The sequence below is a fragment of the Silene latifolia genome, chromosome 2 (genome assembly GCF_048544455.1).
Source record: "Silene latifolia isolate original U9 population chromosome 2, ASM4854445v1, whole genome shotgun sequence".
Taxonomy (NCBI): Eukaryota; Viridiplantae; Streptophyta; class Magnoliopsida; order Caryophyllales; family Caryophyllaceae; genus Silene; species Silene latifolia.
The window spans coordinates 168,932,112-168,952,302 of NC_133527.1; the positions used below are offsets into that span (position 1 = coordinate 168,932,112).

Sequence of the window (20,191 nt, forward strand, 5' to 3'; positions counted from 1 at the left end):
GTCTGTTCACATGTGACCATGTAAGCTATGATATGTAGGTGTATGTTGACAACTTAAAATGGTGACATTCTGACTTAAGGTAGTAACATTTTTTAAAGTGAGCATCATAGCAGTGATATGTAGGTCTGTTAAAATGTGAAATTATATTTATGTGTAATGGGCATTACATTAGAGTTTTCAGGTTAGTAAAATGTCACCTTCTCTTTTACAAATGTGACCACGTAGTAGCATCTTAATATGGAAACATATATGAACTGGTAAGAGGAATAACCCATATTTTCAACAGAAAGACACATGTCCACAGGTCGAAAAGTACCGAAAACAAACAACATTACACTGAAACTTAAAGTCAAAATACTTAGTTTATGACTAAAATGGTGACATTGATAGATAACTAATAATGTGATCACCTTGTTCCACAAATGTGACCAGTTTCTTGCATCATAATATGGTAACATGTATGAACGCAGATATATTAATCTGATTTCATATATGTTACAGCTTATATGAGTACACTCTTCACACAAAATAAACTGGTCTAACAAACAGCTCATAGTACCCAAAAAATTTTCCGAAAATGTTTGAGTTATGTCATGTGGGGACAAAGTAGATCAAATCAGACGCGGAAGAGGTGTGTACATGGTACTGCCTTGTTCAGTCGCTTTCTTAGCCTTCTTCTTTGGCCCGAGATTCCTTTTTTTACGTGCACTACGACCCTTTATCGTACAACGTACTGGATCTAGAATTGGAGGCCCAGTCGGGTCTACGTTGGGTAGATCTTCGTTACATTGTTCTTCGTCCATACTAAGTTTGGACAGTAACGACTGCACTTCCTCATTAGCCTTCATACACAACTTCTCAAAAATAAGTCTAGCCTCAACAACATTGTGGCATTTAGTGATAAGATGGTTTATAGCTATCAACATTGAACGACGCCATTTTATGGCGTCATTGGCAGCGCTTCTGCGAATGTCGCTTGGAAGAAGCCTCTCCCACACAACTTTCTTGGAAAATTTTGTCCATCTGCATAATATGTACCTGTTGGGTATCTCCCCAACAGAATGCATGTGGAGGACATGGATGATGTGACTGCAAAACATACCCATAACCTGGAACTTTCGGCAAGTGCATTCAATTAACTGATTAGAGCAATCATACGTGACATGATGTGCCCCGTCCTCAGAAGCAGCGGGTTGGACGCGGTACACCAACAGAGGGTCATCAATTGGCAAGAATGTGGCACGAGTTCCCATTGCAAGAGCGAATTCTCTCTCAAAGATGCGAAATAGCTCCACAGTATAAACTTGAGAAGCATGAAGCAACAAATCAACAAGAGGGTACACGGAGGTTGGCGTGGATCTTCTACCATTGAATTCTTTCTGCTCCTCCTCAGTTCTCCATCTTTTCACCATGGTTTCAAATATCCCAAAGAAAGCGGTCACTGACGTGGTCTTTGAAGCTTGAAAACCCATAGCATGGTTTGTGCTCTCGCTCCTCTGAGACGATAATATCCCGGCAGAAAAGTATTCATTGTTCAATGCAGTGCTCCATTTAACTCTATGTTTATATAGTCTTAAACCATGAATGGCCCTCTAACCCATAGTCTTTCAACATTTTGCGCCAAGTTTCTTCAAATTCTAATTCATTGTAACAACCATTGAGACATTTGTTGAATAAGTTCTGGAACGGTCGATCACCCTTTAATTTCCCAAAGTGAGATATTGCGTTTTGTTGAATGTGCCACTGACATAACCTATGTCTTGATGTGGGATAAACTTGTCGACATGTCACCATTATTAGTATAAAATGTTATCATCAAAATATACATTAAGATGGTCACATCTGGTTTGTTAATGGGTTCATACATAAGTGTAACCATGTTTAATTATAAATGTGGAGACTTTGGAGTATCTACAATAAAACAATCGTAGAAATGGTTACATTTATAATTATAATTATAAATGTTGATAGCTTAGAGAATAATGTAAGGAGTATACAAGATAATTTATATGATGTGTCAATATCTTATACAGACAACATTTATCAGTGAAAATGGTCTCATCTGATAAATGTGGTACAATGTTAGTATCATATCCTATAAATGTAACCACATTTAAGATGGATAGAAGGGGGAACATATATCAGCTCAGATGGCAACATGTTAATTAGAATTACAAATGTTGGTTGCTTAGCAAGTAATGTAAGCAGTATAAACAAAAAATGGTGACATGATATATTTGGTTCAATGTTAGTGTCATAGTGATTTAAATGTAACCACTTTTCAGATTAATAGGAGGAGGGACATATATCACCTGAGATTAGACAGTAATGTAAGCACTATTCAAAGTTATTTATATGAAGTGCCAAAATCTTATAGTGATAACATTTATAAATGAAAATGGTGTCATATTATAAATGTGTTAAAATGTGACTGTCACAGTGGTTTAGATGTAACCATTTTTCAAATTGACAGAAGGAGGGACATATATCAGCTCAGATAGAAACATGGTAATTATAAATAGAAATGTTGATAGCTTAAAGAATAATGTAAGCAGTACAAAGATGATTTATACAAAGTGTCAAAATCTAAAACTGGTAACACTGATAAATAAAAATGGTGAAATCTGGTAAAAAGAGGGACATATATCGCTGAGATGGTGACATGGTTATTACAATTAGAAATGTTGATAGCTTACTCAATAGTGTAACTCAGTAATGTAAGGTTAACTTGATAACATACATATGCAAAAATGGAGACATGGTCTGTTTATGCATAATGTGGACCACTGTAATGAGATAATGTCAAACCTCTTTGATGGCATTTGTTATTGCTTGGTCTTGGTCAGTAAAGATAGAGACTGGTCGGATTTCATCTCCCATGGATTCATTGAAAACTTTGAATAACCACTCAAATGATTCTTGATTCTCGTTCGACAGGAAAGCACACTCAAACATAACATTCGACCAGTGATTGTTGATACCAACAAAGGCTCCAAAAATAAAATTGTACCTATTCGTATGATAGGTAGTGTCAAATATGATTACGTCTCGGTACAACAAATAGTCCTCTCTCATTATTGCGTCCTGCCAAAATATGTTACTTAATCTTCCTTCTTCGTTAAATTGAACACGGAAAAAGAAACCCGGCTCCTCCGCTTGCCTACTAGTCAGAAGGTTGATCAATGTTGCTGCATCACCTCCTTCAATTTTTTTTATCCGCAGTCTGTTTACGTAGTTGATATGATCTCGCTTTGTGTGCCCAACGAACTCATCACCGCCAGCAGCTGCAGCAGCAACTCTGAATTGCACAGAAGGGGGCACATGAGCTTCAGTCATTGCCTTTATTAACTCGCCCTTCGCTTCTGAAATTTTACGCTCAGATCTATGGTGATGCTGTCACTCGGGGAGGGGGGGGGGTAACGGATGATTATGTTCAATCTCATGCTGCAGCACCTCCCATACTCCTTCGTCATTTACTTGCGTCCTGACACAGGCTTTGCACTCGCAACGAGTAATTGAAACATTCCTGAAATTGTTGTTGAAAACTTCAACGTCACCAGTTACACCGCCTTTACTCTTGTTCCCGTGATTTCCTTCGCAAGAGCATCTAAAGTATCGCTCAATGAACGGTCTATCTTTCTTGTTAGCCCTACGAGATGTAGATTTCTTGACACTAAATCCAATGTGTTGCGAATGTTTAATATAGAGAGCGTAAATATGCTCCCATTTCGCTGCTTTGATTCCAAGAAGAGAACCAGATAGATCAGTACCTGTGACAAATGCATCGGATTTAGACACATTGTGTAGGAATAATAACACTGTGTAATAAAATCAAAACTTCATACACAGAAAACCTAAAATCGTAGGCAATATGCATTAACATGGTGACATCTGAATCCGTGTTGTCCTTGACAAAAAAAAATAAGAAACTGATATTTAGGAACTGACAAACACATGAAAATAATTTTTAGTAAGCTACAAATTTTTTGTGGTAAACAACAAACATCTTTACATGTTAGAGTAATATCATCATCGTCACAAATTCATCATCGTCACAAATTCATCGTTGTTTAGGATTTAATAGCCGCAACAAAAAATATAAACGACACAAAAAATATTGCCCTAACTTGAAGTATAATGCCCTAAATATCGTCAAAAAACATAACAGAACAACAATTACCATCATAAAGAGGGAAAAAAACTCACCTTTATTTATCATCATCGTCACAAATTCGTCGTCAGTAACGACAGGCACAACACTATGATCGTTATCAACAGCATCCATATGATCTTCTACAACAGTCTCTAAAGCAAAGTAAACATCTTCCTCTGACATTTTTTCTTAGTGATTAAGATTTGTAAAATAATGTGGGTATATTCGTTGAAGATTTACCTGATGTTTTTTTGTGAAGAATTAAAGATGAAGGAGCTTGAAGATGGAGATGGATTGGAATTTTTTTTTTTAAAAGAAGATGGTGACTGACAGGGGAGTACCTTATAATATTCTAATCAGCCCACTAGCAACCCACCCGCCCAAATCATACGGATATGCTACTATTTGAACCGTCTTTCCCTTGTGACGGATATAGTGCGTCTTCAATGAGAATTTGTGGTGTTACTTAGAATCTCCGTGGCTCCATACATATGCTTCGTGAATTTATGAGAGCCCTAAAAATATTCACAAATTCTTATTTGTGACGGAGATACCCGTCGCAAGCTTGCGACGGGTCAAATACATACCATTTACATGCATGTGCTACCCGTTTGCACAAAACCCTGCGCTGACAGCACAACAAAGGTGGGCGGCTTACACTGTTCATAAGATTATGACTATTTGTACTGCAAGCTTTATTTAATTGCTAATTGTACTTTCTTTACCATATTTAATTCCAATTATTTGCAATAATAGAACTTTGCATTTAATGCTACTCAGTTCTTTGCCCCCCATGCAAAACCCTACTTCCATTTCACCATTATTTTGCACAATTTCCTTCCATTCACATAATTTTGAACTTCTTTCCACATTTTCTTTTTACTCTCTATAATTTACAACTAAAATGGCGTAAAAATTGCAGTTTATTATTCTCATAATTCGAAAAAAATGGTGTAAAAATTGCACTTTATTATTCTCAGAGTACGAAAAAAATGGAGGATCTTCAACAAACTTTCACAGAAATGTTAGTTGATGATGCCCTAATCGTTCCAACAACAATGGGAAGTGCAGATAATAATCATGGTGGGATAATTCATCAACAGAAAACACGACGAGTAAAGGTATGTCTTTTTTACGCCATTTTTTTGTTGAGAACGTTGGGCAAATTATTGTTATTATTAATGTTACTATAATACATCTTAACATCAAGCAAATAACAAGTTTATATTGCATTATATTGATGTGTTTGTGATATTTGTATTGCATTATATTGATGTGCAAAGTCTCATGGAGTATAAAGTTTGATTTGTGTTAAGTTTTATCATCATTAACTGTAATATTAGTTTATAGTTTTTCAGTGTACCATATATGTTTGATTTTACTGTAATATAATGGATGTTTACATTTATCATGTTAATGTTTGTACTGTTGGTCCAAATGCCAGCCTGTCAATTCATTAATTTGAATATTAATTTTTAGGGTTTTAGTGCAGCATACTTGTATGACTATAATGGATGTTTAAATATAATGGATGTTTACATTTTCTGTGTTAATGGTTTTACTGTTAGGCCTAATGTCACTCTGTCAACTATAATGGATAGAAAGATATTGAATGTTGAGAACGTAGAGCAAATTTATTGGCTTCTTGTTAAGATGTTTATACTTTTCTCAGAAGGTCACTCTGTCAACTACATTGCATATTGTTATTTATCTGTTTAATGTGTGCATTTTTCTACATAATGTCACCCTGTCAACTCCATTGGGCCAGCTTACTTGAAAACAAACTTTATATATCTAACAAATGTGTCTAATTTTCGTCCTAATGTAACCCTGTAACTAGAGTAGGGATGAATATGTAAATGCAGATGTTATTATTTATGTTATAAATATTTACACTTTTTTGCCTAATGTGACCCTGTAAACCTATGCAGGTACAGATTATTCCAAATCCCTATTGGGAATGAAAGCTGAGAAATGGGAATTAATTTATGAGATGTTTAGGAAACACTCACAGGCCATTGGTTTCAGCATTAGGAAAGCAACTTCTCGCAGAGCGAACGGGGCTGGCACACCCGAAGTCGAGAGATACTTTGTATGTTCATGTGCAGGAGTACATGGAAATGGTAATAGGCGAGATGATAACGGCAATCCTTTGAGGAATTCTACAGTCACACGTTGCCAATGCAAAGCCGGGCTAAGGACACTAGTAAACGAGGACGGGCAGTGGGAGGTAATGCAACATTTCACAGAACACAACCATGACCTGACTCCCACTCAATGGCAACAGCACCACCGCTCGGAGAGGAGAATAACTGATGCTGAGGCAGAGGCTATAAGGGCCTTGACCGAAGCCTTTGTTGCCCCCTCAGTTCAATACAAAGTGGCAGCTGTTGTAGCAGGGGGCGATGTATTTGTCGGACACACCACGAGGGATCACATCAACTTTGTTCATAGGCTGAAGATTAAAGCGATCAAGGGCGGTGACGCAGCCACACTAATTAATCTTCTGACTCATAGACAAGCTGAGGATCCGGGGTTTTTCTTCCGAGTCCAATTCAACAAAGAAGGGAGACTCCATCACCTTTTCTGGTGTGACTCGATGATGAGGGAGGACTACCGATTGTATCATGATGTTGTCATATTTGACACAACGTACCGCACTAATAGGTACAATCTTATTTGTGGCGCGTTTGTCGGTATAAATTACCACTGGTCCAATGTCATGTTTGGGTATGCTTTCCTATCCGACGAGCAAGAAGAATCATTCCAATGGTTGTTCAATGTGTTTAATGAAGCTATGGGTGAGGATGTTCGTCCTGTCTCCATTTTCACTGACCAAGACAAAGCAATGACAAATGCAGTTGAAGCGGTATATTCTGTGTCTTACTGTTAAGTTTCGCATGTTGAGTTATCCCACCATTATGTGACCACTTAACTTTGGATAACATTAATCCCAAATATGATAACATATTATACTGGTGTAAACGCTGAGGACAAAACTGAAGAGGTCACTATATTAAGATCTTAAGTTATTAGCTCAATAAAATATGTCACCATATTTTACTAATTCAAATGGTAACTCAAATGACAACAATTTTCCAAACTTTGACAACATATTTTACTAATCAACCTTTTGAGTTAAATTGAAGATGTCACCATATGAAGCACTTATGTAATCACATGGAAATAAAAAAATATAGCTATAAACATATGACCTCTATACGCTAACATTGTCTTTTGTCCTTAGCAGATATACCCAGAAGCAGGCATAGACTATGTTTAGTTAATTGTTCAATATGTGACCACTTAACCTATGTTTACCTTCTTATTCAAATGGCAACTCAAATGACAACAATTGTCCAAAAGTTGACAACATATTTTAATAATCAACTTTTTGAGTTAAGTTAAAGATGTCACCATATGAAGCACTTATGTAATCACACTGAATGGCAACATTATTCCCAGATATGTAATCATATTATACTGATGAACTTTTGTGTTAATTTTTAAGATGTCAACATATGAATCTGTTAAGTAATGATTTCAACTGAATAGTGCAAACATAAACATATGACTTCTAAATGCTAACATTTGTCTTCTGTCTCCATACAGATATACCCAGAAAGCAGACATAGGCTATGCCAATGGCATATCCAACAGAACGCTATCTCACACTTTGGATATTTAAAGCATGATAGGACATTCCAGAATTTGTTCAACAAATGTCTTAATGGTTGTTATAACGAAAAGGAATTTGAAGCGACATGACAAAGAATGACGACAGAGTATGGTGTTGAAAACCACCCATAGTTCAATAGATTGTACAGTTTACGAATCAAATGGTGCACTGCATTGAATAATCAGTATTTCTCGGCGGGTCTCCTTTCTTCCCAAAGGAGCGAGAGTACAAATCATGCTATGGGGTTCCAAGCTTCAAAAACAACGTCATTGAATTCTTTGGCATATTTGAGACGACCGTGAGAAGGTGGAGAGGAGAGGAGAAGCGGAAAGAATTCAACTCTATAAGAGCGTCCCCTACATCTGGGTTCCCCCTTGTAGACCTTCTACAACATGTATCGCAGATATACACTATGGAGCTGTTCTGTGTGTTTGAGAAGGAGTTTGGACTTGCAATGGGCACCCGGGCAGCACTTATCACCCATGAAGACACCACCTTAATCTATAGTGTCGACACGGTTGGCAACAAGGGTTCTTCCCATCATGTTACTTATGATTGCGGGAACAACTTGTGCGCTTGCACTTGTAGGAAGTACCAAGTAATGGGCATCATATGTTACCACATCATACGTGTCCTGCACATGCATTCTGTTCCGGAGATCCCAGCTAGTTGCATACACAGGAGGTGGACGAAATTCGCAAAAACGGAGGTCTGGAAACGTTTACTACCTTCTGATATGCGCCAAAGTGCCGCAAATGAGGCCATTAATTGGTGACGTTCAACACTCACCAATGTCCACAATCTCATAATAAAGAGCCAGAAGATAATGGAGGCAAGGGGTAATTGTGGAGAAGTTCTTTGAGGCGGGAAATGCTGAAGTAATAGTGTTGCTGCAAAAGCTTACTGTGGACGCCGAAACAAACACTCAAACAACCGAAGAACGTCCTATTCTTGATCCTATCCATGTCACGACGAAAGGTAGGAGCGCAAGGAAAAAAAAAAGCGGACTTGGTAAGAAGAAGAAAGCCAAAAAAGCTGCTACCAACGATGGGGACGCCTACACCCCAATACCTCGTCTCCTGTGAACGTCGTTGATATGGTAACATTTTGACCTTTTGCAAACCACAACGCATCAAAGCTGCTACTACTTAGCCATAAGGCGTGGAAGACATTACTGTTGTGACCATGATTGTATTATTTGTTAGGTTATCTTAAATGGTCTGATATTTGTCATTTTGAATTATGTCGTAATGTTTCGAATTATGGTCTGCTTTTTGGAAAACGATGTACCGAATTAATGTTACCATTATTGTACAATCTGTTAGCAGATCTTAAATGATTAGATAATGGTTTGCACTTTTAAAGGCATGTTGCCATTCTTGGACTATATGTAACTATAAAAATTTGGTAACATTATTGCTGAAAGTATAAACAGCTTAGGGTTGCCACTCTTTTAAAGTATAGACATTATTCTTCCAACATATGTTACCAAATACAACATGGTAACATAATTTTTCAAACTGTAAACCATTTGAGTTGGTCCTTAAGTTCATTTTTTTCTAAGAAACAATGGTGAATTACAGGTTGCATTATATAAGTTTAAATAATGTCCTTATTTTTGCACAATATGATACCATAATTATATGTATACACTTGACATTTTTAACTAATCAAGTTTATGGAAGGATATGACATTGGCCTTTTAAAATCGTGATGCCATTCTTGAGATATATGTAACCATATAAAATTCGGTAACATTAGTGCTGAAACTATAAACAACTTAGGGTTGCCATTCTTTAATAGTCTAGACACTATTCTTGGAACATATGTTACCAAATAGAAAATGGTAACATAATTGTTCAAACTATAAACCATTTGTTTTGGTCCTAAGTTGTTCTGTTTTTTCTACGAAATGACACAACTTAAAATACCCATATAAGGGAGGGGAAACACAAATATATAACAAACAAAGAAGTCATAGCTATACAAACACAAATATTTAACAAACCCAGTGAACATGTCCGAAATTAAGGCCGTACAACAGGGCCATAATTAAGATCCAAAATAAGGCCATACATCAGGGCCATAACTAATATCCAAAATAAGGCCATCCATTAGGGTCATAATTAATATCCAAAATAAGGCCATACATTAGGCCCATAACCAACATCCAACCATGACATGTCTACTACTTCTGGGCAGCCGATTTCCTCCCCCTACTGCGGGTGTTAGTCGGGCAGGTTCTCTGACTAGTAACGCCAATGTCATCAAAGCTAAGGGAAAATGAAGGTGACTGCACCATTTCCACATTCACAAGTGCATCCAACTTTTCGCCAAGCGCATTCCAAGCAGCAACAAACCCCGGTGAACCCAACGCTTGCGTAAATGACCCCTGGGACTGTTCGCCTTCACCCACATCACTTGTCTGAGATCCGATCAAGCTCGTCAGCACCTCCCTCCTGGGCTGCCAACTCATGCATTAGGCTCTTGTGCATAACGGAGACCACTGAAAGGTTCCTCCTTGTCGTCATCCAATTGCGGACCCGCACCTATACAAAATGAAATGATATAATGTAAACATAACCAATGCAGATGGTCACATACTGATTGTAGACGTAAACATTACAAAGATGAAGAATGTTAGCTGCCAACATTTATAACCAATCTGGTCACATACTGACTGAAGACATCAACATTAAAAAAGATGAAAGAAGAGAGCGTACATCATTATACGAGGCCTGCAATTCCTCATCAGTCTGAAGGCCTTCAGGTAGTGGGAGTTGAATAAATCTGGATGGAGGTCCCCTAGAAGCTGGTTCCTGGTCATCTGTGCGACGGTATAGGCGCTTCACCTGGTGCCTTGATATTGGATATGTGCCCAGCTCCCAAATACCAATCCCAAAGCCGCGATGATACGGGTATGCACTTACTTCCTGGGCCATTCTCTCCTTCAATCGTTCAAGAGTCCAATGCTGAACAAGCGGTAGGCTAGTCGGTTCTGGCTCTCCCCACCAAGTCAGACGGTGGAATTACATCACCTGTAGAAACATTAGACAACCTCCTACATTCTTGTTGTCGTTGGACCTCCACGACTCAACTGCTTGGTTGAGACGTAGCAACACCAATGAACACCAGTCAAGCTGTGAAATAGAGTCCACATCCTCCACTGCTTTTACCAAGCGTAAGTCGATACGATTGTGCACCGTTGGTGCAAGGAAAGTCCCCATATCAAAGACCACGAACATTTTCTTAAAATCAGCACCCCCGTCAGGCAGCCCCAACATCGCTAGTCTAACACTCTCTAGTGATATCTCATCTTTCTTCGTGACCTTGAAACCTTCATGCCAAATATGTGCCAATTCCTGATCGGTCTTCGGTTCTATTGTTTTGTCAGTACACGGTAGCATGAAGGCATCGTAGACATCATGTTTGGTTAGAACAAATTGGACATGGCGGTTAAACAAGAACATCCTTGAACTAGGGTCATATTTATGGAGCAACCAGTCGACCATCTGATGATAAAAGTTTGTGTCTTCAACTCTAGTAGCCCACCAAAACCGATGTCCTCGATATCCTTTTTTTGAGCGTCTGTTAGAATAGCAATCAGATTGAACAATTGCCTCGGTTATCCATGGCCATCCACCTCCTTCTTTTTCCTACGACATAGTTGAAGCATATGTTAATATTTGTAACCAACATCCCTAACCAAATTGGTGACATTTTACTATCAAAACACACACACAAAAGACACCAAATTCACCACACTTTGACACCATTACAAACATGCTACAATAAAATGATAACTGGTCACAAATAAAACTATGCAACATTTCATATATAGTACATATTAATAGCTGCCAACATTCATGAATAATTTGGTCACATATTTCAAAACACGCCAAAAAAGACACCAAATTAACAACACTTTGACACCATTCAAATCATGCTACAATAAAAAGAAAAATGGTGACAAATAAAACGGTGTCGCATTACATATATAGTCCATATTTATTTGCTTATTGTCACCTAACTACATAATCCACCAAAGTGATGACAAAGATAATCCACCTAACTACATAATCAACAGACACAAATTGTTCCCAATTAATCCAAAAATTGTCACCATGTCAATTACACTTCCTTCACCATATATAAAATAATGTCAGATGCCATCATTCCTAACCAATTTGGTCACATTTTACAATCAAAACACACCCAAAAAAGACACCAAATTCACAACACTTTGACACCATTCAAATAATGCTATAATAAAATGAAAAATGGTGACAAATAAAACGATGCAGCATTACATATAAACTCCATATTTATTTGCTTATTGTAACCTAACTACATAATCCACCTAAGTGATCACAAAGCAGGTTAATCAACAGACACAAATTATTCCCAATTAATCAAAAAATTGTCATCATTTCAATTACACTTCCTTCACCATATATAAAATACTGTCAGATGCCAACATTCCTAACCAATTTGGTCACATTTTACATTCAAAACAAACCAAAAAATGACACCAAATTCACAATACTTTGACACCATTCAAATAATGCTACAATAAAATGAAAAATAGTGACAAATAAAACACGACGGAATTACATATAGAGTCCATATTTATTTGCTTATTGTAACCTAACTACATAATCCACCTAAGTGATCACAAAGCAGGTTAATCAACAGACACAAATTGTTCCCAATTAATCAAAAAATTGTCACCATTTCAATTACACTTCCTTCGCCATATATAAAATACTGTCAGATGCCAACATTCCTAACCAATTTGGTTACATTTTACATTCAAAACACACCAAAAAAAGACACCAAATTCACAAACTTTGACACCATTCAAATAATGCTCCAATAAAATGAAAAAATGGTGACAAATAAAACCATGTAGCATTACATATAGAGTCCATATTTATTTGCTTATTGTAACCTAACTACATAATCCACCTAAGTGATCACAAAGCTGGTTAATCAACAGACACAAATTTATCCCAATTAATCAAAAAATTGTCACCATTTCAATTACACTTCCTTCACCATATATAAAATACTGTCAGATGCCAACATTCCTAACCAATTTGGTCACATTTTACATTCAAAACACACCAAAAAAAGACACCAAATTCACAATACTTTGACACCATTCAAATAATGCTACAATAAAATGAAAAATGGTGACAAATAAAACCATGCAGCATTACATATAGAGTTCATATTTATTTGCTTATTTTAACCTAACTACATAATCCACCTAAGTGATCACAAAGCTGGTTAATCAACAGACACAAATTTATCCCAATTAATCCAAAAAATTTCACCATTTCAATTACACTTCCTTCACAATATATAAAATATTGTCCGATGCCAACATTCCTAATCAATTTGGTCACATTTTACAATCAAAACACACCAGAGAAAAAACACCCAATTGACAACACTTTTATCTCAATGAAAGACATATAATCATTTATCTCAATCAAAACACACCAAAATGGTGACAATTTATCAACATATAAACATTTATCTAAATGAAAGAAACATTCTCAATAAAAAAAACACACAAAAAATGAGGTTGAATAACTTACTTTCCCACCACAATAGAAGAGTCATCCCCCTTCCGCTTCTTGGATCTCTCACCAACTTCTGCCTTCCCCTTTATAACCTTCAATGCCTTCGGCTTTAGTGGACGATCTGCACAATTATAACTATTTAGCACACGAAATGTGCACAACATAGATCCATTTGTAACCACTTCAGATTTGTAACATACACATATAAAATGGTCACATAAAATATTCCATAGACCATTCACCTCATTTACTAGCAAAAGGTTTTACCTTTAGTTACCTCCATTGGCTTTGACACCGTTTTCTTCTTCAGCGCGCTTTTCCCAACCATTACCGCCATATTGACAGCGGCATCGACACGATCTTTTTATGGCGAAAGAACATATTATTAGGATGACGACAAATTAGTGAAAAATGTAAATACAAAATTATAAACCATAAACTTGCCTTCTTCATTATCATCCTCCTGTTCATCTTCATCAGCTTCTTCTTCACCCGACTCCTCAGTCTCTTCCTCTTCCTCCACAGCCTTATCCTTCCCCTTGCTATTTCCAACGCTGAACGTCACCTTCTTCTTCGCCCCCTTTCTCTGACATGCAAGATCTTCAATCGCATCCTCGTTCGCATCCTCTTCTGCCACAACCGCTTTACCTTTTCCCCTGACTTTTGCGGCCACAACTTTCTTTCCTCTGCCTTCTGCCTCAACCTCCTCTATTGTTACCACATTCACTGACCCTAACAACAATTAAATAAACAAACAAGATTAATGAACCCTAAGAAGACGAAACATCGGAATAATTGAAAAAAGAAACCCACTAAGTAGGAATAATTGAAATTGAAAATATGAACCAAACCATTTGCATGTACTATTATATTAAATCAAAAAATAAAAAAATAGATCATTACCTTCTCCAACATCATCTGTCTTTGAACCTCTAGTATTTTTCTTATTTGGCCCCCGTCTTGCTGCTAGTTTCGTTGGCATTATGATGACTATGATGGAAACTTTGGTTGATTTGTGGGTATTTTAGGCGTTTATGTTATGAGAATATGAAGAGAGAGGGTTAAGAGAGAAGAAAAAGGGGAGGTGAAGATGAATAAATATGACGGTAAATGTGAAAATAATGATGAATAGGGTTGGTTTTCAAAATTAAAAGTGGACGGTTACTTGCTTTGGGAAGGATGAATTAATTAATAATTTTTCTTAATAACTCTTGTCATTCCCCATGCAAACCTGCACATCAGTCCCACATCAGGTCTCAACCCGTTTCCACTAAAATACTACTATTCGTCTCGTCGCAAGCTTGTGACGGATAACCCGTTACAAGCTAAGGCTTATTGAAAAATATTTATGATCATAGGATTCATAGCCCCTATAGAAATCCAACAGTTTTACAGTCTACCTAAAGGCTAAAACGGCTCTCTACAATCCAAAATTCCAAACCATTAACCCTAGATTAACATTAACAAATCCTCAAAAAGGTAACATCTTTGCATTCTTCTTCAATTTCTAGTACTTTAACCTTTCTTAGCATTACGTTTTTGAGCTCCTGTACAAATCTAACATCCCCAATTCGTAATTATTTCCAGAATTAATTATTGTTTATCTCAGCTCTCGAACAAATTTTAATCCGAAATTTGTGTTTTTTATTGTATTTCTGGCGGTGGTATGATTAATTACATGATTTAATGTGTTTAATTTCATTGTTTGATGATTTGGTGCTTAATTGGATGTATGATTGAATAGTTTTAGTCCGTATTTGAATTGCGACATAATTGTTGGTATCCATTTTTGTTGATGCTAGGCAAATATTATTCTCGGAAATATAGCGAGATTAGCGACACTTTTCAAATACGTTTTGTGAAAGTGAGGATTTTTTTGATGAATATTTAGCAATTTTCGAGTTATAGCGGAAGGAACGACAAATTTCTTATATGTTCTCTAAAAGTGTCCATTTTTGTTGTTGCCAGTGATGGTACTTGGCAATGGCGAAGACAATTTCGGAATATAGTGGAATTAGCAACAAATTTCTATTATCTTTCATGAAAGTTTTGATTTTTCTAATGAATACTGTATTTAACAATTTTTGAGTTATAGCCAGGCTTCAGCTCCACTTTACCCCATCCCTCCGTTACTGATTCTCATTTAGGATGCACATTTGCCTAGGTCTGTAATTGTGATCTAATTTGTGTTAATTTAGGTTTTTGAGTATTTTTACTCATTTTTGTGTGAGTTCTAGCTTTGGTAATGGTGTCATTTCTGCGCTTTCAGAATTAATGTCTGGTGGCTAGCGATCCGCCTTGTTTTTGTTTTCATTTTCTATGAGGTTATATCACCGAAAACAGTTTAGTATTGATCGGCAATTTTCAAGGTTCATAAATAGAAATCCTGGAATTGAATGATGAGAACTTGGAAATTTATTGCAGTATAACTTGTTATTAGGCATTGAAAAGAGCATTGTGCATTCACTTGTAGGCATAAATTTACGCAAGCTCGTTAGCACAAATGCTGTAAAATTTGGTGCTTATCAAATTTTCCTTTCCAGAAATATTAGGTTGCATTTTCTTTAAATCCGGATATTCCTTTTTTTGCTTGTAGAATTTTATAAGGCTGGACTAAGATGTAGAAGAATGTGCCATGAGAAGTGTAATAGCAAGAACTAAAGTACTGCAAATTTGGAAGGATCCAAAATGAAAATTAGTCATTGAATGACTAAAGCTTCACAATAACAAGAAGCTCTGACGTCCAAAGAAGGCTCGACCAAAGAAAGAAGTAACCATTTGAGTGAATCATGTTGCTTTATTCCATCATTATCCATAAACAAATAACAACACACAACAACAACAACATTGCCCTAGTGCCTCAATAGCTTCTGCAAATTGCGGGGTAAGAGGGGGTTGGATGTATGCAACCTTACCTTCATGTTTGGTTTATTCCATAAACAAATAAGATTGAGATAACTATATTAGTTTCGGCTGCTGGTTTGTTTCTTTAACCGGCCATTTGGTGGGTTCCCTACCTGCAATTTATTTTGTTAAATATGCTTTCTTGTATGCAGCGAACAAGAATTAGTTGAAGGTCAAGACTAGAGAAGCAACTAAGCACATGGATGTTGTCAAGAAGAGAAAGCGCTCACATTCACAACGGATACATGTAAGGGAATTAGATAACAGAGTAATCCCTCAAAGTTGTATATAATGATTTGATCCCCATTCCTTCTTGTGAATTCTGCATTTAGAACAAGAAATGCTATTGAGAAGGATTTAAATATTGTGCAACAAACTTTAGTCTGAAAATAATTTAGGGTTGGCTTACATGAAATATCCTCTGAGTACGTCACCGTGAGGTAGGATAACTTTGAAAAAATGGAGCAAAAGGAAAACACTAGTAAAACAAACTTGAGACACATACATTGCCCTCAATGATGGTATGGGTATAGCCGTATAGGTACACGTATTTGAGAACTAAGGCTTAAAATCATCAACCGCCATACTAAATGTTCCATACACAGTCTCTTTCCCCACTTTATTCATACCATCCCCCCTTTTTGCCTCTTTAGAAGAAGTGTTGGGGTAAATAGATACCGTACTCGTATCCTTGAGTGTCGTGTCAGACACAGTTGCAACCCCAAAACTGAAGAGTCTGAGTAACATGGCTCTTTTATCTATTCCTATTCTCCAATAGGCTTTGTCATAACCTGATACTCCCTTCATCCCATTTATATCGTCTCCTTTCTAGACGATAGGAGAAAGGAGATTCTGCCAGTCCCTTATATTTGCGCTTGTAGACAGTGACACTCTATAGGTTTGATACCCAACAGCCCTGCTGATCTTGCAAAAACAAGCAAAAGTTTTCTCTTCACGGATGTTCATACCTGCTATTGCCACCCTAGGATGGTGTTGTGACTTTGAGTGATAATGAAAATTTTAATGGAAGAAGTGAAGTACTCCATATCTGAATGGGGTACGTCTTATATTAGGTCTTACACCAGGTGTTGGGAAAAATATTTTCTTCGCCAACATAAGGCTACTTGTTTAATAAAGTAGGAGATTAAATTTTTGGTTCAACAGGTTCAAAATCGAAGCACGGGATGGATGACAAGAAGACAAGATCATCATTTTCTATAAGTTGTGGTTATATACCCCCCATAAGGCCGGAATGCAAGAGACCAAGGAGTAAAAGATATAAGACGTCATCTTTACCTGGTACGGAGATCGATGATATATGCAGAGTGACAGATCTTCCTGGCACCGTTTCAGGATACAAGCAAGGGACAAAGCGGAGGAAGACAATGGTTATACGATCCCTTGCACTGTGTGGGCGTGTACCACCATTACAGCCTGGTTGCAGAAGAGTTAGGAGTAAACGATGTAAGTAGTGCCCTTTCCGAGGAATAAGTTTTATCATCTCAAATTGCTTATCGCAGTCCTTTTTGCCTTTGCATAGCTCAAATTCAAACTGAATATTTCTGATTATTGGGGAAAAAGCTTTAAACTGCAATAATCTGATTCTTAGGAGTAAACTATGTAAGTAGTGTCGTTTCCGAGGAATAAGTTTGATCTTCTCAAATTGCTTATCGTGGTTCTTTCTGCCTTTGTGTAGCTCAACTTTAAACTGCAATTATCTGATTATTGGGACAAAGCTTTAAACTGCAACAATCTGATTATTGGGGATTTGAAATGAGCATAGATTTTTTAATTTTTTGCCACGACATATATAATTGTATACTCAATCCTTTGCATCGTGTAGGCTTACACCGCCATTTCAGCCCTGCAGAAGAGTAAGGAGCAAACAATGCCAGTACTGGCCTTTCCGAGATATAAGTTTGATCTTCTCAAATTGTTTATCGCGGTTATTTTTGCCTTTGTGTAGCTCAGCTTCAAACTGCAATTATCTGATTATTGGGGATTTAAAAGGCTTCTAACTACAATTATCTGATCATTGGGGATTTAAAATGAGCGTAGATTTTGTATTATTTGCCATGGCATATAGTCTTATACTCATGTATGTATGTCTCCAATTCCATTGGCGCCAAAGACTTTTGATTCATCACCCTTGGAATATGGAGTGTCATAAAATGATTCACTAAGTTCTCTATATTCCTTACATGACGTAGAAGAGTACGTATGCATTTTACGATGCAATATTCATCATGGATCATCCAAAAATAACTTGTCAGGTGTAAAGCCGCACACATGCAAGTATGCAACCCCCTTTCCTGTTACCGCGTTATAGATGGACTCTTTGAGGCACTGGGGTGGTGGTGTCATGTTATTGTTGTTTATAAATCTGACTTCTGCGCAGGGAAAGTAAGAACTCAACTGAGACAGAAGTTTTACACACCACTCTAAGCTGGGATCTACACAACTGTGTTTTTTTTGACAAGAAACGCAGTGCATATATAAGATTATAGTGTGGAAGAATGTGCACCTCATTGGTTGGTAGAGTAAGAACTGTAATATATGAGGTGAATGATACTGTACAGCTTTCTTGGGTGAACTTGCTATCCTGAATAGAGATGAAGAGCATAGTCGCCTAGTTTGATGGTGTAGTTGATGCTTCTGTTAGGAATACTGGAGAAAGAGTGTGTGTATAATGGATGGATTACATGGTCAAGGTATGTGTATCATTATTGAACAAAATCACAAATTTAATACTGAGTACCATTCACAGTTATTAGTCTCTGTGTGTTTCTTATATTGTGAAATATTGGTCAGTAGATGCAAATCTGCAATACAAATTTCGTTTATCCTTAATCAACTTCTCTGTGTTTTCCCACCTCCCGTTCCTCCATTGTAGGGAAACCTTGGAGGCCCACTGGGGTATTGACTAATGTTGTAAAAGCTGTTCACTAACGAATGAATCATATTCCTTTTTATTAGTTTCACCATGAAGATCAAGCTGCATCCTCTACTCTTTTCGTGGAGTCCGAAAAAGAAATGGTTCACTTATCAGCCTTTGAACATCAGAACATTTCCTCATTGCAGCATGAGTAATTGTGGGATCGACGTCTGTAAATGTGGGAATCAAATACTGATGAAGTTTGGATGCCCTCTGATAATGGGGTTCATCTTTAAAGAGGGAATCGTATGCCTCAGTTATGTTTCTGATCTTACTAGAGGCGAACATGATTAATCACCTATTTTCGGAGGTATGTTTCACTCTTGTGCATCTAGTTGTCAAGACACATAATGAGGATTTAATGAAGCATCGACTTTAATCTCTCGGCTTTCTTGCTTATCTTGTTCTTTATGACCTAAATTAATCTACGTTGGTTTATAAAGCTCTTTTAGATTTAGATTGTGTTTTTTGTTTAAAAATCATATTATTAATTAATGGCTTTGTCCGCGTTGGTTTATAAACTCTTCTTAGAATATGTTTTCAAATGTTTAAAAACCAATTTTAATCTCTCGGCTTTCTTATTAATCTACGTTGGTTTATAAAGCTCTTTTAGATTTAGATTGTGTTTTTTGTTTAAAAATCATATTATTAATTAATGGCTTTGTCCGCGTTGGTTTATAAACTCTTTTTAGAATATGTTTTCAAATGTTTAAAAATAACATAATTAATGGTTTTGGAGTTGGAGTTGGAAGTGAAAGGAATTACTCCCCCTTTCTCCCAATTATTTGTTTTACTTTTGATTAAAATAATTCTCACAAATGATATAAAAGGTAAACAAATGACCGAAATGAAATGGGTACAGACGATAAAAAGGGTCCATATAACTATATAAGTATGGCCCATATACTAGGAGGAAAGAGAAAAGGACA

At 36.8% G+C, this 20,191-nt stretch overlaps 3 protein-coding genes across 7 annotated transcripts in view; 1 reads left to right on the forward strand and 2 right to left on the reverse strand.

Annotated features, from left to right (window-relative positions):
- Positions 1-20,191, reverse strand: part of LOC141631071 (uncharacterized) — a 204,823-nt gene that overhangs the window by 102,848 nt on the left and 81,784 nt on the right. The window lies entirely within an intron of this gene.
- Positions 10,285-14,680, reverse strand: LOC141643332 (uncharacterized). Its single transcript, XM_074452453.1, has 5 exons — positions 14,327-14,680; positions 13,691-14,155; positions 13,439-13,544; positions 10,556-11,488; positions 10,285-10,381 (listed from the first exon to the last, which is right to left on the reverse strand). The coding sequence occupies exons 1-2, from the start codon at positions 14,403-14,405 to the stop codon at positions 13,809-13,811; spliced, it is 426 nt and encodes a 141-aa protein (XP_074308554.1). The 5' UTR covers positions 14,406-14,680; the 3' UTR covers positions 10,285-10,381; positions 10,556-11,488; positions 13,439-13,544; positions 13,691-13,808.
- On the forward strand, positions 14,785-19,719 carry LOC141643331 (uncharacterized). Of its 5 annotated transcripts, XR_012543684.1 has the most exons (6): positions 14,785-14,902; positions 16,020-16,307; positions 16,480-16,574; positions 17,492-17,791; positions 18,726-19,038; positions 19,304-19,719. XR_012543684.1 is itself a non-coding variant. In XM_074452452.1 (5 exons), the coding sequence occupies exons 1-3, from the start codon at positions 17,339-17,341 to the stop codon at positions 18,203-18,205; spliced, it is 381 nt and encodes a 126-aa protein (XP_074308553.1). In that variant the 5' UTR covers positions 16,808-17,338; the 3' UTR covers positions 18,206-18,221; positions 18,726-19,038; positions 19,304-19,719. The 5 variants fall into 5 exon arrangements, 3 of the variants coding, with proteins under 3 accessions (XP_074308553.1, XP_074308551.1, XP_074308552.1); XR_012543685.1 differs by lacking the exon at positions 16,020-16,307 and having other exon boundaries at positions 14,809-14,902; XM_074452452.1 differs by lacking the exons at positions 14,785-14,902; positions 16,020-16,307; positions 16,480-16,574 and adding exons at positions 16,808-17,384; positions 18,171-18,221.